The sequence below is a fragment of the Schistocerca piceifrons genome, chromosome 3 (assembly GCF_021461385.2).
Source record: "Schistocerca piceifrons isolate TAMUIC-IGC-003096 chromosome 3, iqSchPice1.1, whole genome shotgun sequence".
Classification (NCBI taxonomy): Eukaryota; Metazoa; Arthropoda; class Insecta; order Orthoptera; family Acrididae; genus Schistocerca; species Schistocerca piceifrons.
In genome coordinates, this window is record NC_060140.1 from 619,683,123 (window position 1) to 619,696,297 (window position 13,175).

At 40.6% G+C, this 13,175-nt stretch overlaps 1 protein-coding gene across 1 annotated transcript in view; it reads left to right on the top strand.

Annotated features, from left to right (window-relative positions):
- LOC124788899 (juvenile hormone esterase-like) overlaps positions 1-13,175 on the top strand; it is a 124,320-nt gene that overhangs the window by 42,908 nt on the left and 68,237 nt on the right. Inside the window, exon 4 of the mRNA XM_047256181.1 lies at positions 6,332-6,517. Coding sequence (XP_047112137.1) covers positions 6,332-6,517 — 186 coding nt within the window. The remainder of the gene's footprint in view (positions 1-6,331; positions 6,518-13,175) is intronic.

A 13,175-nucleotide genomic window follows, 5' to 3' on the forward strand; every position in this document is an offset into this window, starting at 1 on the left:
ACCTAAAGACCGAAAAGTTGCACAGTTCACACCAATACTGAAGAAAGGTAGTAGGAGTAATCCCCTTAATTAAAGGCCCATATCATTAACGTCGATATGCAGCAGGATTCTGGAACATATATTGCGTTCGAAAACTATGAATTACCTCGAAGAGAATGGTCTATTGGCACGCAGTTAAATGGTTCAAACGGCTCTGAGCACTATGGGACTTAACTTCTGAGGTCGTCAGTCCCCTAGAACTTAGAACTACTTAAACCTAACTAACCTAAGGACATCACACACAACCATGCCAGAGGCAGGATTCGAACCTGCGACCGTAGCGGTCGCGCGGTTCCAGACTGCAGCGCCTAGAACCGCTCGGCCACCCCAGCTGGCGACACACAGTCAACATGGGTTTATAAAACATCGTTCTTATTAAACACAACTAGCTCTTTATTCGCATGAAGTGTTGAGTGCTGCTGACAAGGGATTTCAGATCGATTCCGTATTTCTGGACTTCCAGAAGGCTTTTGACACTGTACCACACAAGCGGCTTAAAGTGAAATTGCGTGCTTATGGAAAATCGGTTCAGACATGTGACTAGATTAGTGACTTCCTGTCAAAGAGGTCACAGTTGGTAGTTCCGACAAAAAGTCATCTAGTAAAACAGAAGTGATTTCTGCCGTTCCCCAAGGTAGTGTTATAGGCCCTTTGCTGTTTCTTATGTATATAAATGATTTGGGAGACAATGCCAGCAGTCGTCTTAGGTTGTTTACAGATGATGCTGTCGTTTATTGACTAATAAAGTAATCAGAAGATCAAAACAAACTGCAGAACGGTTTAGAAAAGTATCTGAATGGTGCGAAAATTGGCAGTTGACCCTAAATAACGAAAAGTCTGAGGTCATCCACATGAGTGCTAAAAGGAATCCGTTAAACTTCGGTTACACGATAAAACAGTGAAATATAAAGAGCGTAAATTCAACTACATACCCGGGAATTAAAATCACAAACAACTAATATTGGAAGGAACACACAGAAAATGTTGTGGTGAAGGCTAACCAAAGACTGCGTTTTATTGGCAGGACACTTAGAAAATGTAACAGATCTACTAAGGAGACTGCCTACACTACGTTTGTCCATCCTATTTAGAATATTGCTGTACGGTGTGGGATCCTTACCAGATAGGACTGATGGAGCACATCGAAAAAGTTCAAAGAAGTGCAGCACGTTTTGTATTAACGCGAAATATGGGAGAGATTGTCGCTGAAATGATACAGGATTTGGGCTGGACATCACGAAGAGAAACGCGGTTTTCGTTGAGGCGGAATCTTCTCACGAAAATCACCAACTTTCTCCTCCGATTACGAATATATTTTGTTGACACCAACCTACATAGGGAGAAACGATCACCATGATAAAATAAAGGAAATCACAGCTCTTACGGAAATATATAGCGGTTCGTTCTTATCGCGCGCTGTACGAGACCGGAATAATAGAGAATTGTGAAGGTGCTTCGATGAACCCCTTGCCAGACACTTAAATGTGATTTGCAGAGTATCCATGTAGACATAGACGTAGATGCATGGCGGTTGCCTGTGGCTGGAATAATTCAAGTTTCCCGCTTACAGCAGGAGCCGTCCGAAAGGAGAGGCCTGTTGGGATGCAGGAATGTAGATGACATAACCGTTTCGTCCTCTAGACGGCCGAATAGCGAACTAATACTTAGTATGTGTAGGATAGCTTTCGTCATCGCGTGCAAATTTGAGAAGATTCAATGTGAACGTATGTTTGTACTGGACCGTTGTTCCCTCCCATGTAAATTGTCCGGTTGACTGCTTCTGCACATTTAGCATCTTTATTTAGTTGAGGGAATATCGGTGTGTGCATCTAGCAGGTGTGTGCATCTAGCAGGTGAAAGACGGGTGGAATACAAGTTCGCTGGTTCTCTAAACATCAGAGTCGGCCGGTGTGGCCGAGCGTTTCTAGGCGCTTCAGTCTGGAATCGCGCGACCGCTACGATCGCAGGTTCGGGACCTGCCTCGGGCATGGATGTGTGTGATGCCCTTAGGTTAGTTAGGTTTAAGTAGTTCTAAGTTCTAGGGGACTGATGACCTCAGATGTTAAGCACCATAGTGCTCAGAGCCATTTGAACCATTATTAAACATCAGAAACACCTGTGTTGACTTTGTAAATTATAAGGATGATTCGGAATCTGTTACATCACTGACATCGGTATTCGCGAGTGGAAATATCAGTTTCCTCTACTTTTCCGAGGTTTCACGTAAAGGTCGCCGCAGATGAGATCAGTTTCAAGTTACTCAGGTGTTTACAGCACGCTCCACCTCGCTAAATTCGAAGTTCTAGAGAAATAATATCCAGTCTGTATCTGTACATCGAGAAAGTAATGATGGAAATAAAAGAAAGGTTCAGAAGTGAAATTAAAATTCAAGGTGAAAGCACATCAATGATACGATTCGCTGATGACATTGCTATCCTGATTGACAGTGAAGAAGAATTACATGATCTGCAGAATGGAATTAACAGTCTAATGAGTACATCTCACATGTCTTGTGGTGTTATGGTCCCAAATATATTTCATTATACTGTTTAGTTGGTGGTCATACGTTTTGTCACATACCACACTACAGACATATTCACATTCACTTTATTTCTGAGACAGTCCAAAGTAGACAAGAGGACAGGACAAATAGAATCTACAATCGATAGGGAATATCTCAAAGCTTCTAAAACACTGGGTGCCTATAATTAGTCTGCAGAGATCCAGTATGGCAGCGAAACTTGGTAGATATGCTAATGCGTTAATGCAGAACTGATTTACACTGGAAATAAATAAATTCCAAATTTGGACACCAAGTGCATATTTGAAGCTGTAAATCATCTCATTGAAGTCTCCAGTGCTCGAATTGTATGAACTGTGTAAGTGTCAGTTAAAATAAAATCAACATTGCTCTTTCGTTACTTATTTGAACTTACCTGCCCACACCCCCCTCCTAATCCATTGTATGTGGAAACAATTCTATACGTCTTTCCTGCATTCACAGAGCCAGATTTGCACCTGGTGGCCAAAACTGCAACTAATTTTTTTTCCAGTGTAAATCGTCAAATGGCGTCTGGGTGCTAAGGATAAATTACATGGAATGACTGAACCGCGGTTCAGGTAAACATCATTCATCATTTTTATAAAATTTATTTTGAAACATTAGAGAGCAAACATCCAATTATTTTTCAAATAGGAAAATTTTCTGTATATAACCATCGCCTATTGCAGCTTGATAAATTTAAAATAGATTGAATCAAAAAAAAATTCTTTAACAATTTAGAAACAAGCTCAGAGGGCACTTAAATAAAACTTAAACAAGAAATAACTGAATTTACTCTAACTTTGACTTTAAACGTTTATAAAAAAAAGAAAAAACCAATAAATGCAAACATGAGGCGTAATTATTCTGATGAAGAGAACTAGCTGGCCTTGTTGAATCTCATACCAGAATTCAAATCTACAAAGAGGGTCCTAACTAATATGAAACCAAGAAAATGATGGGTAATAAGGACAATTACTTATAAATGAAGCCCACCATTAACATACTGTCTCTACATCTAAAAAAAAGCGATAAAGAGAGAGAGAGAGATAAAACAGCAACTTTAATTAAACAAAATTGGCCAGTGAAAGGTAGCAAAATCTTTAAAAAATGTAGCAAATTAGGAAAGGGTAAATCACGGCTCTTCACAAACTTCAACCTAGCTAGCACCAGATAATAAAATTTAAGGAAATATAACAACCTGGGCAACGGCCGTCTACGCTCATGAAAACATTAATGCAATAGAGTGAAACTCTTAAACTTACATTAATAAGGAAAATAGATCAAAAGTATTACAATTATTGCGACAGATGCCGGTGACAAGGTTATGTAACTTAATTCTCTGCGGCTTGTGGAGTGCAGAAGTCGGCAGATTTGGCGAAGAAACTGTCGGAAGCCGATGCACGCAGGTGGCTGGTCCACAATCGAACTAAGGGGGCCAACAGGCTCGGTGCCCTCTGCGTTTGTCACAACAGCCGTGAGACTGGAACACACTGAGGGAACGTCTAAGTTGCGGCACCACGAGCCCCTTTCACAAAAAAAAAAAAAAATAAAAAAAAGTGTTCAAATGGCTCTGAGCACTATGGGACTTAACATCTATGGTCATCAGTCCCCTAGAACTTAGAACTACATAAACCTAACTAACCTAAGGACATCACACAACACCCAGTCATCACGAGGCAGAGAAAATCCCTGACCCCGCCGGGAATCGAACCCGGGAACCCGGGCGTGGGAAGCGAGAGCGCTACCCCTTTCACAATCTCCCGTAATCGGGTGTTGAGTCATGAAAGAATTCCCGAAGCAGGCACTACTTCAGGAAAGGTCGACAGTTCCCGCAGAAGGAGTTACTAATCATTTTTTACCCTGTCAGATTTACTGCTAAGCATACGGATCAACAACACAATTACTAGAACCACATCTCGGGCATTGCAGCCCTCTGATTGTGCCCGGCACCGGGAGGGAAGATACCGTGACAGTAAACAAACCCAATCATCGCCAATACACCCATGTGCTGACTTAGACCGTCTAACTTGCTTAACCAGCTCCAAGCTTCACTTGGGCGACGGACAACACGGTAATTCCATCATGCCAAGTCCAAAGCACCTAACGAATGATAGTATCCAAAATACAAGACAATCCGTAAGTTAGTTCATACAGGCTGAATCCTCAGGTGACAGGAAAATGACTTGAACGCACAAATGAAATTAATTTTGATGCTCGAGGAACACACAGGACCAAGATCACTTACAATAATGAGCACTCAGGACAATCGTTGGAGAACCACCGTGTCAACAGGCCTCGTACCAAATGCTGACGGCCAACGTGACCAAACCCGCTCCCTATACAGCGCATTACTCCCAGTGGAGCAGAGCACGAGTTGATACCGCAAACCACACTGCCGCTGACCACAACCCCCCGGGCGCACGCGGTAGTACTGCTGCACCCCCGTCGTTGGAAAGCGCTCTCTGCAACGTGAAATTGTTAGTTCTCTGGTGCGCGCGGTGGGAGATCTGTAAGAAGGAAGACGCCGCGGCTCAGATCGCTTCCGCATTAACGCATTGGGATATCTACCAAGTTTCGCTGCCATGCGACAATTACAGCCAACACTGAGCTTCTGAAGGTAGCTGCATTTCAATTAGAGCCAACCGGCACATTGCTAATGGCCACTGTTTGCGATGTGACAAACTTCAGTAAAACAATCTAGCTTTTGTCACACTCAACAGGGTATTTGACGGTCGACGTATGCGATTCCATCCACTGCTGTCACTTGACTATCTTTTCTTGTTATCCATTAAAGAATGGCACCTACTTAGCTAACATGAAGGCCGCTGAAAAGCCATAGTATCAAATATACCCTATCGATGCTGCTGAAGAACATGATCTACATCCACATCCATACTCTGCAAGCCACCTGACGGTATGTGGCGGAGGGTACCTTGAGTGCCTCTATCGGTTCTCCCTTCTATTCCAGTCTCGTATTGTTCTGGGAAAGAAAGATTGTCGGTATGCCTCTGTGTGGGCTCTAACCTCTCTCATTTTATCCTCACGGTCTCTTCGCGAGATATACGTAGAAGGGAGCAATATACTGCTTGACTCCTGGGTGAAGGTATGTTCTCGAAACTTCAACAAAAGGCCGTACCGAGCTACTGAGCGTCTCTCCTGCAGAGTCTTCCACTGGAGTTTATCTATCATCTCCGTAACGCTTTCGCGATTACTAAATGATCCTGTAACGAAGCGCGCTGGTCTCCGTTAGATCTTCTTTATCTCTTCTATCAACCCTATCTGGTACGGATCCCACACGGGTGAGCAGTATTCAAGCAGTGGGCGAACACGTGTACTGTAACGTACTGCATTCCCTTAGGATTCTTCCAATGAATCTCAGTCTGGCATCTGCTTTACCGACGATTAATTTTATATGGTCATTCCATTTTATATCACTCCTAATGACTACTCCCAGGTAATTTATGGAATTACCTGCTTCCAGTTGCTGACCTGCTATATTGTAGCTAAATGATGCACGTTTAATTCTAGCCCCCTCATGTGGCTAAGTGAAGCCTTCTCTGCTTATACAAAGAGATAGTCGCTACCTCCATAACTCTTCGAGACAACATGAACTCTTCCTATGATTAAGCGTAATAGCCTTGGTGACGCAGTGTTTGTGAGTTGCCCGATTAGCGTTAGTTTCATTTCCTCTAGATTTGGTACGTATGAAACCTTCGAAGTGGATAATCGTTGACCCCTTTTTTGCAGGTTTCTTGAGCACGGATGACGAAAACTGTCCAGGAAATTTTGGCCTCAAGGATCAAGTGGCAGCCTTGAAGTGGGTGAAAGAGAATATAGAGGCATTCGGTGGTAATCCTAACGATGTGACGATCTTCGGTAATAGTGCAGGAGCCGCTAGTGTGCACTATCATATGTTATCTACTGCATCGAAAGGCAAGATCAAGAAGTATGAGTTACTTTTTAAAAATAGAGACATTATTAACTTTCAAAGCGGGTAATCAGCATTTGTAACAAATTTTCTGAATTTAATGATATTCATTCAGCAAACATTTATTTTAAAAACTTAATCTGTCTGTAAACTAAAGGTTTTCTGTACAGATGAGTAATAGTGCATTGTGAAATCCAGATATGATAAACGTAAGTACCATGAAGTTAACGTTGAAAAGTGAATGCAGTGATTCACAGACTGTAATTTTCGAAACGTTCAGGGAATAACTCCTAGTCTCTTTTTCTGATGTTTCGTTTACTGGTTTGAGAAGGCTTGTATGTTGCCTCTTAGGGGCAGCTACCTACTTGTGTCTATCATAATGCCCTCATTGATAAGTTTAGGCATTATTTTTCTGTTCTTTAGGTAATTATCACATAGATTGAATTCTACAAATACGAAAAATTGGGTCGCTGTGTACTTCATTGACATTATGACTCACTTCATTGAAAGGAGTATACATTTGACATTTGCTATGATGAAATCTCTCGACTCGTTTATAAAATAATAAAACCAAAGTCTTCTGCGTAGTTTCTAATTTAGGGTAGTTTTCCAAACGTCAGGGAAATCTTTTAATTTTGTTGTTACGCTGTCCTCAGTTGCATGTTCATAACTTTCAGATATGTTCGTCTAGGAACAACTGAATAACACCATGTTAAAATGCGACGCGCATTTTGCCTTTATTTTTGAAAGACATCAACGGAGGTATATAATGAGTACGTCATCTTGCTTTATGTGTTATCCGCTGTACTTTCCGATTAAACACGTTCACTTTCTGACTTTGTATAACGTAATAATGCTACAAATTTTTACTTACAAAGTTTGCAAATAATGCTCTGTAAGTGTACTTTTTTGCTGGTTTTAAAGTTACTTTTTTATTTCATTCTTTCGAAATTTCACTAGCGTAGCACTGAGACCACAAACATACATTTTCTTCGTGCTCTATTTTCAATGTTGTTGCCAAATATTGAATGTCGTTCCTCATGTTCGAACGTGTCTTTGTGATATATATATATATATATATATATATATATATATATATATATATATATATATATATATATATATGTGTGTGTGTGTGTGTGTGTGTGTGTGTGTGTGTGTGTGTCGGCGTTACACTGCCCACTCAGCGGCGAGGTTATCGCCACTATTACCAAGATTAGGGAAACGAATGTGGCTGAAACGGTTAAAAACGTCATATAATAAGGAGAAGTAAGCCCCGCAGAGTGACATGCTCACCCAACCTCACTCGCGGTGTGTACACCACAAGCACACATGGGAGGACCCTCTCGCCGCAGCACGAAACCACGCGTCAGAAGGCGGTGTAAAGCTCGCGCAGGACACGGTGGCCTATGGCAGTGACCAGTTTTCGTCCAAAACGCTAGGCAAGATCATTCGTTTCTTCAGGAGGGGAGGCCCATAAGTGTTTTCCATTCCATCTTTTGGCCGGTCAGTGACGACAAAATCGAGGCGAGCACAGTGTAATCTATCTCAAACTATTTTAAGGAAACTATTTTGTAAACAAAAATAATTTTTGCTTTAACTATAGCTTTATATGTCAAGTTTATGATGATGTGCACATTATTTCTTTAAGGATACAAGGTGCTTTTCCGGCTCAATATTATGTAAAAATCAACACCTATTTCTTTCAGGCACTGTTTATAATGTATATGTTTTACAGATTTTTGTTGATATCAGGTAATGTAGCACACTTTCTACACAAATTAGAAATATTTTGAATATTTTTGGACCTGCTTAGGGTTATTAAAAATATTACAACGAAACTGATGCATTTTTTTCCAAAATGATTTCTCAAATTGAGGTACCATTTAATCATATGTTATACATTTGAAGGAGACCAAATTTTTACCAGATGTGTATGACATGATGGTTGAGGTACTAGACCTATTTAATTCCACCTATTATGTATATTACAACGATAAAAAATATCACATCTTACATTTTAATTTTTATAATTTTTTCCTGATAGTAATTTTTTTTCTATAATTTAGTTGATTCTGCAATAAAGCTTAGGTTTGCTATATAAGTATTGACTACTGCAAGTTACAGAAAAAAATTACAGCAATGCTTTAGAAACTTAACGAAATATTTGTACCCGAATTCTGAAAAATGCAGCTTGTGGGAAATTGCGAATCAAGATATGACTCCAATTAAACTGCGCCTCAGAACATTCCTGGAGCATAGTTTTCACCCTGCATCATTTCTTCATCTTCAGGCTTCCTCTTGGAATTTCTTCTAGCAATTCTTGCTTCTTTGGTAACTTGAAGAACGAATCTTTCAGCTTCATGCACCCGTTGTCTGCCACACGCAAGCAACTGATCTTTCATGTTAGAGCCACATTTTATGCCTAAATTTCTCAGGACTTCCAACCTTCCTATCACTCCATCACTTAAACATACCACTGCATCTAGTACATCAACTTTTAATGTATTTAGTCTTACAAAAACATTCTTGGGTGATCTTTGCCATATGCAATAGTTGAAACTTTCATTTGTATTCTGAGTGCACCCATGAAGACATTTACTAAGCAAAACAGGGTCACTCAGGTCTCTAAAAATTGGTTTTATTTCATACATAACAGGCATAGGAAAAGAATGCTTATAATGGTATATTTCACCACTTTCTGTTCCTTTTTGGTAACCACACCAAGAATCTGCTCCTTTAGGGCAAAGTCCGTTAACAGGGTGGTCATTCGTGAACAACTTATGAAAGTAGGTGACCCATACAGCTTTTCTCAGTTCTGTAACATCATTCATAGGTGCAGTTCGTCTAATGACCAGCCCGTAATAACTCTGAAGTAGGTCTATTTCAGTTTCTGTCAATCTGCCTCGGCCAGACACAGATTTTCCATCAGATAGCAACTTTCGTTTCATTTCTCTTCGTAGCTTCCTCAATCTACCACCCATCCTCTTTTTCACATGTCCACAACACTAAAGTTTTGTTACCAAGGTATCACCATAAACATTGAACTCATTCTGGATTGAACTCATTAATTTTATTGAAAGCTTTAGAGTCCCCATCACCTAGGTACTTCGTATATCTAACGTTATAAACGGGCAACAACTTCTGAAATATTTTTAGAGCTCTATCACACTCCATACCTACACTGTAACCATCACAATTCATAGAACACTGATGTTCAATATGACCTCCAGAGTTACCATGGCAGGTGTGGCAGTGCTTAGATAAGCACTCAACATTAACAACTTTTCCATTCTCCAGAGAAGTAGCACTTACAACACCATTCAAGGAACGGTGTCCTCGACGTTACCATGTCCCATCAAGTGCAACAGCAATGCCCCTGGATCCACTAACATTTACAGTTTCTTCTATTGCGCGTTTCATAGATGTATTATACACAATCGTCAACGCACCTAAAAGTAATTTTATGTACTTGCTGAACCTACTGGGAGTATTAGGAAGGTCCATCAAACCACAAAACGTTTGAGCAGCCTTTTTCCTTTTCCTATTGCACCCATTGCACACACTAACTTCAAATTCACATCGTATGAATTATGCAGAATATTTGAGGTTATTTTTGAAGTAGATTTATTGCATGATCTACACAGTACAACTAATTTTGACGCTAAGCCCTTCCTGCTACTTTGCTGTTCAGTTATTTCCAGACAGCCTACACCACCACATTATTTACATTTCGCCACTTCCTTTCTCAAAGAAGATAAGATGCCCACAACAACAACAAAAAATCCACTACAAAAAGCGTCATTGTTAACACAAAAATTTGAAGCAGCAGGAGGCGTGCCATGTAGGAGTTTCTTCCCGTAAGAACTGATACATAGATTACTTTCAACAGTGTGGCTTGCTTTTTTGTGAACTGGTTACCACGTAATTTCCTTTTATTGAATTTTTTGATGCGTGGCATAGTCCGTATTTATTGCACACTTAAGGATATACACTTCCACAAATATATGTAGCACTTGGGCAACAAACATTCAGTAATACATGAACAAACTGCTTTAGCGAAACAAAAGTAAATACTAGGAAAGATAATCATTTACAGACACTGGAAACCTGCACTATTACCAACATATACAATGTATCATACGTATAATCGCTGGAAACAGAAAGATCACAGCTCTTTTCGAAATAATAATGGTTTCTGTGACAGAAATAAAGAGGGCGTGGTGGCATACATGACCGTAACTTTAAAATTTGGCATAAATAGGTCATTTTTCATTTGGAACCCTATAATATATATATACATAAATGTAATCAGGAAAGACTATATAATTTTATAAATTCATAAAAAATTCTGTTTTTCCACTATTAAGCACCCTGTATCCTTAATGGTCGTAGTTATTGTGATATTTATGTGAAAATGAGATACTGCGTGAAATTCGGAAAAGTTTGAAATGAAGCACTTGCCCGCGAAAGGCAAAGGTCCCGAGTTCGAGTCTCGGTCGGGCACACAGTTTTAATCTGCCAGGAAGTTTCATATCAGCGCACACTCCGCTGCAGAGTGAAAATCTCATTCTGGAAACATCCCCCAGGCTGTGGCTAAGCCATGTCTCCGCAATATCCTTTCTTTCAGGAGTGCTAGTTCTGCAGGGTTCGCAGGAGAGCTTCTGTAAAGTTTGGAAGGTAGGAGACGAGGTACTGGCAGAAGTAAAGCTGTGAGTACGGGCGTGAGTCGTGCTTCGGTAGCTCAGTTGGTAGAGCACTTGCCCGCGAAAGGCAAAGGTCCCGAGTTCGAGTCTCGGTCGGGCACACAGTTTTAATCTGCCAGGAAGTTTGAAAAACAGAAGTCGCTATGATTTTGCGTTTTGTGCATATTACATAATAAGTTGTTGCTTATGAAATTTACGTAAGATATTGAATTTTTCTGTAGACTTGAGTAGAGGTATCTATCTTTCACCAATCTCGAGAAAATTCATCCAATGTAGTACAGTCATTTGTGATAGCGCAGCGCTAGCGATAAAGTCGCAGTGAAATATCCAAAACATTCCTCATATTTCATAAATAGTTTCAGATATCGAAATGAGATTTTGGCAAATGACAGCAAGCAAAGAGGAGAGTATTTTAACATACCGTTATTATGTAAAACTTTATTATCTATCGTGTTAGTCCAATAACTACAGATTTTTTGGTGAAAGAATGTAATTTTTAAGGGTCATCGATAGCTGGTGGATCGAGAAATGCTATGGTTTTGGAACAACATATTTGAAGACATCACTAGTTTTTTTGTACAGAGGATGTAATTTTTCATAAGCTACTGACTTTTTTCCTAAGTTCCTCAATTAACAAATCACTGTTTTAGAATTCCTTCCTCATGTTTGTGAAGTGAGACAGTGAAACTCCGTTGTGTTTTGGTAAAGTAAGCAAATTTTTACAATACTACGAGACATTTGTAGGTTTTAGTTAAAACCCGCCACTCATGACGCTTCTCTAACAGTTACAGATGGTCAACAAGCCAGGCGAAAATAGATCGCTGCATTTTCGGCGGAATTCTTTTAGATACTGACGAAAGCAGAGGTGACAGTAGATCTTTCCTAATGGCCACCATTAAAGTGTGAGAGCGGAAGGCCCCACTTAATATTTACGAAAAATGTGACCGTAGGCCGCATTTTAGAACGGCACTTTCCCCTACAGCCCTGAGAGCGAACCTCACACCACTGCCGCTCTCCCCACGCTTCGCCAGCCGACTGCGCATCTAGCGGCCACGGCATTTTGTGCGCACTGTAGTATGCGATGACGAGTGAGAAGGACCTCATTCCGACCGCGTAAACGAAAGGAAGTACGCCTTGGCCGAGTTTTTGCTTTACAAGAAGCGGCTTATTATCGGTTACTGCCAACAACTCTTCTTCCCATGTATACATGTCTCTGTTCATCAAAAGTGAAGTGATAGCATGTGGGTGGATAGTGCACTGAACTATCGGGTTATCGTGATATGTCTCCCCGTAATATCCATGTGCCCTGCTACCCAGCAGAAAAATGCCTCCTTTCCCTATCTTTGTAACTGAAGGACCACGACCTGGATCTTCTGGACTACTTTATCCGCTAGGTACAAATACTGTAGACCCATCTCATCTGCTCCGGTGCCTTCAGAATCGGTTACAATTATACAGCAAACACATTAAACTCTTGAGGCAGTGGCGTCTTGAGGAAACGATCAGTGAAAAAAGCAGAGCAACCAACTGAGTCCCCTCTGTTTACACGCGCTGTGAACACAGCTTTATGAGTATAGTGGTGACGTGTCAGGGCTGGCGGAAAACGTTTCGTTTGCCGTCCGCAACGAGGCATTAGATATTTTTAAGTAGCCCAGCAGTAATTTCGTGTGAACATTAGACAAATGTTCATTTCAGTGTAACGACTTTTTGCATGCCGTTCGTACTGAAATCCTTGTGGCGAGTGGAACATCGAAACACTCCACTTTTAAGGCGGGCTAAACTGTCTTTGACTCCTCCGGCTGGAGTTTAATAGAGACAGAGTATGTAAAACTATGAATAAGATTTTGATTATTAATTGTGCTGTGTACCGAGGAAAGGAAACGATTTTGCTGGATTGTCAGTATCTATTGCACGTTGTGCAAAGGAAATTTGCCAATATCGGTTATTTCGTGAGATA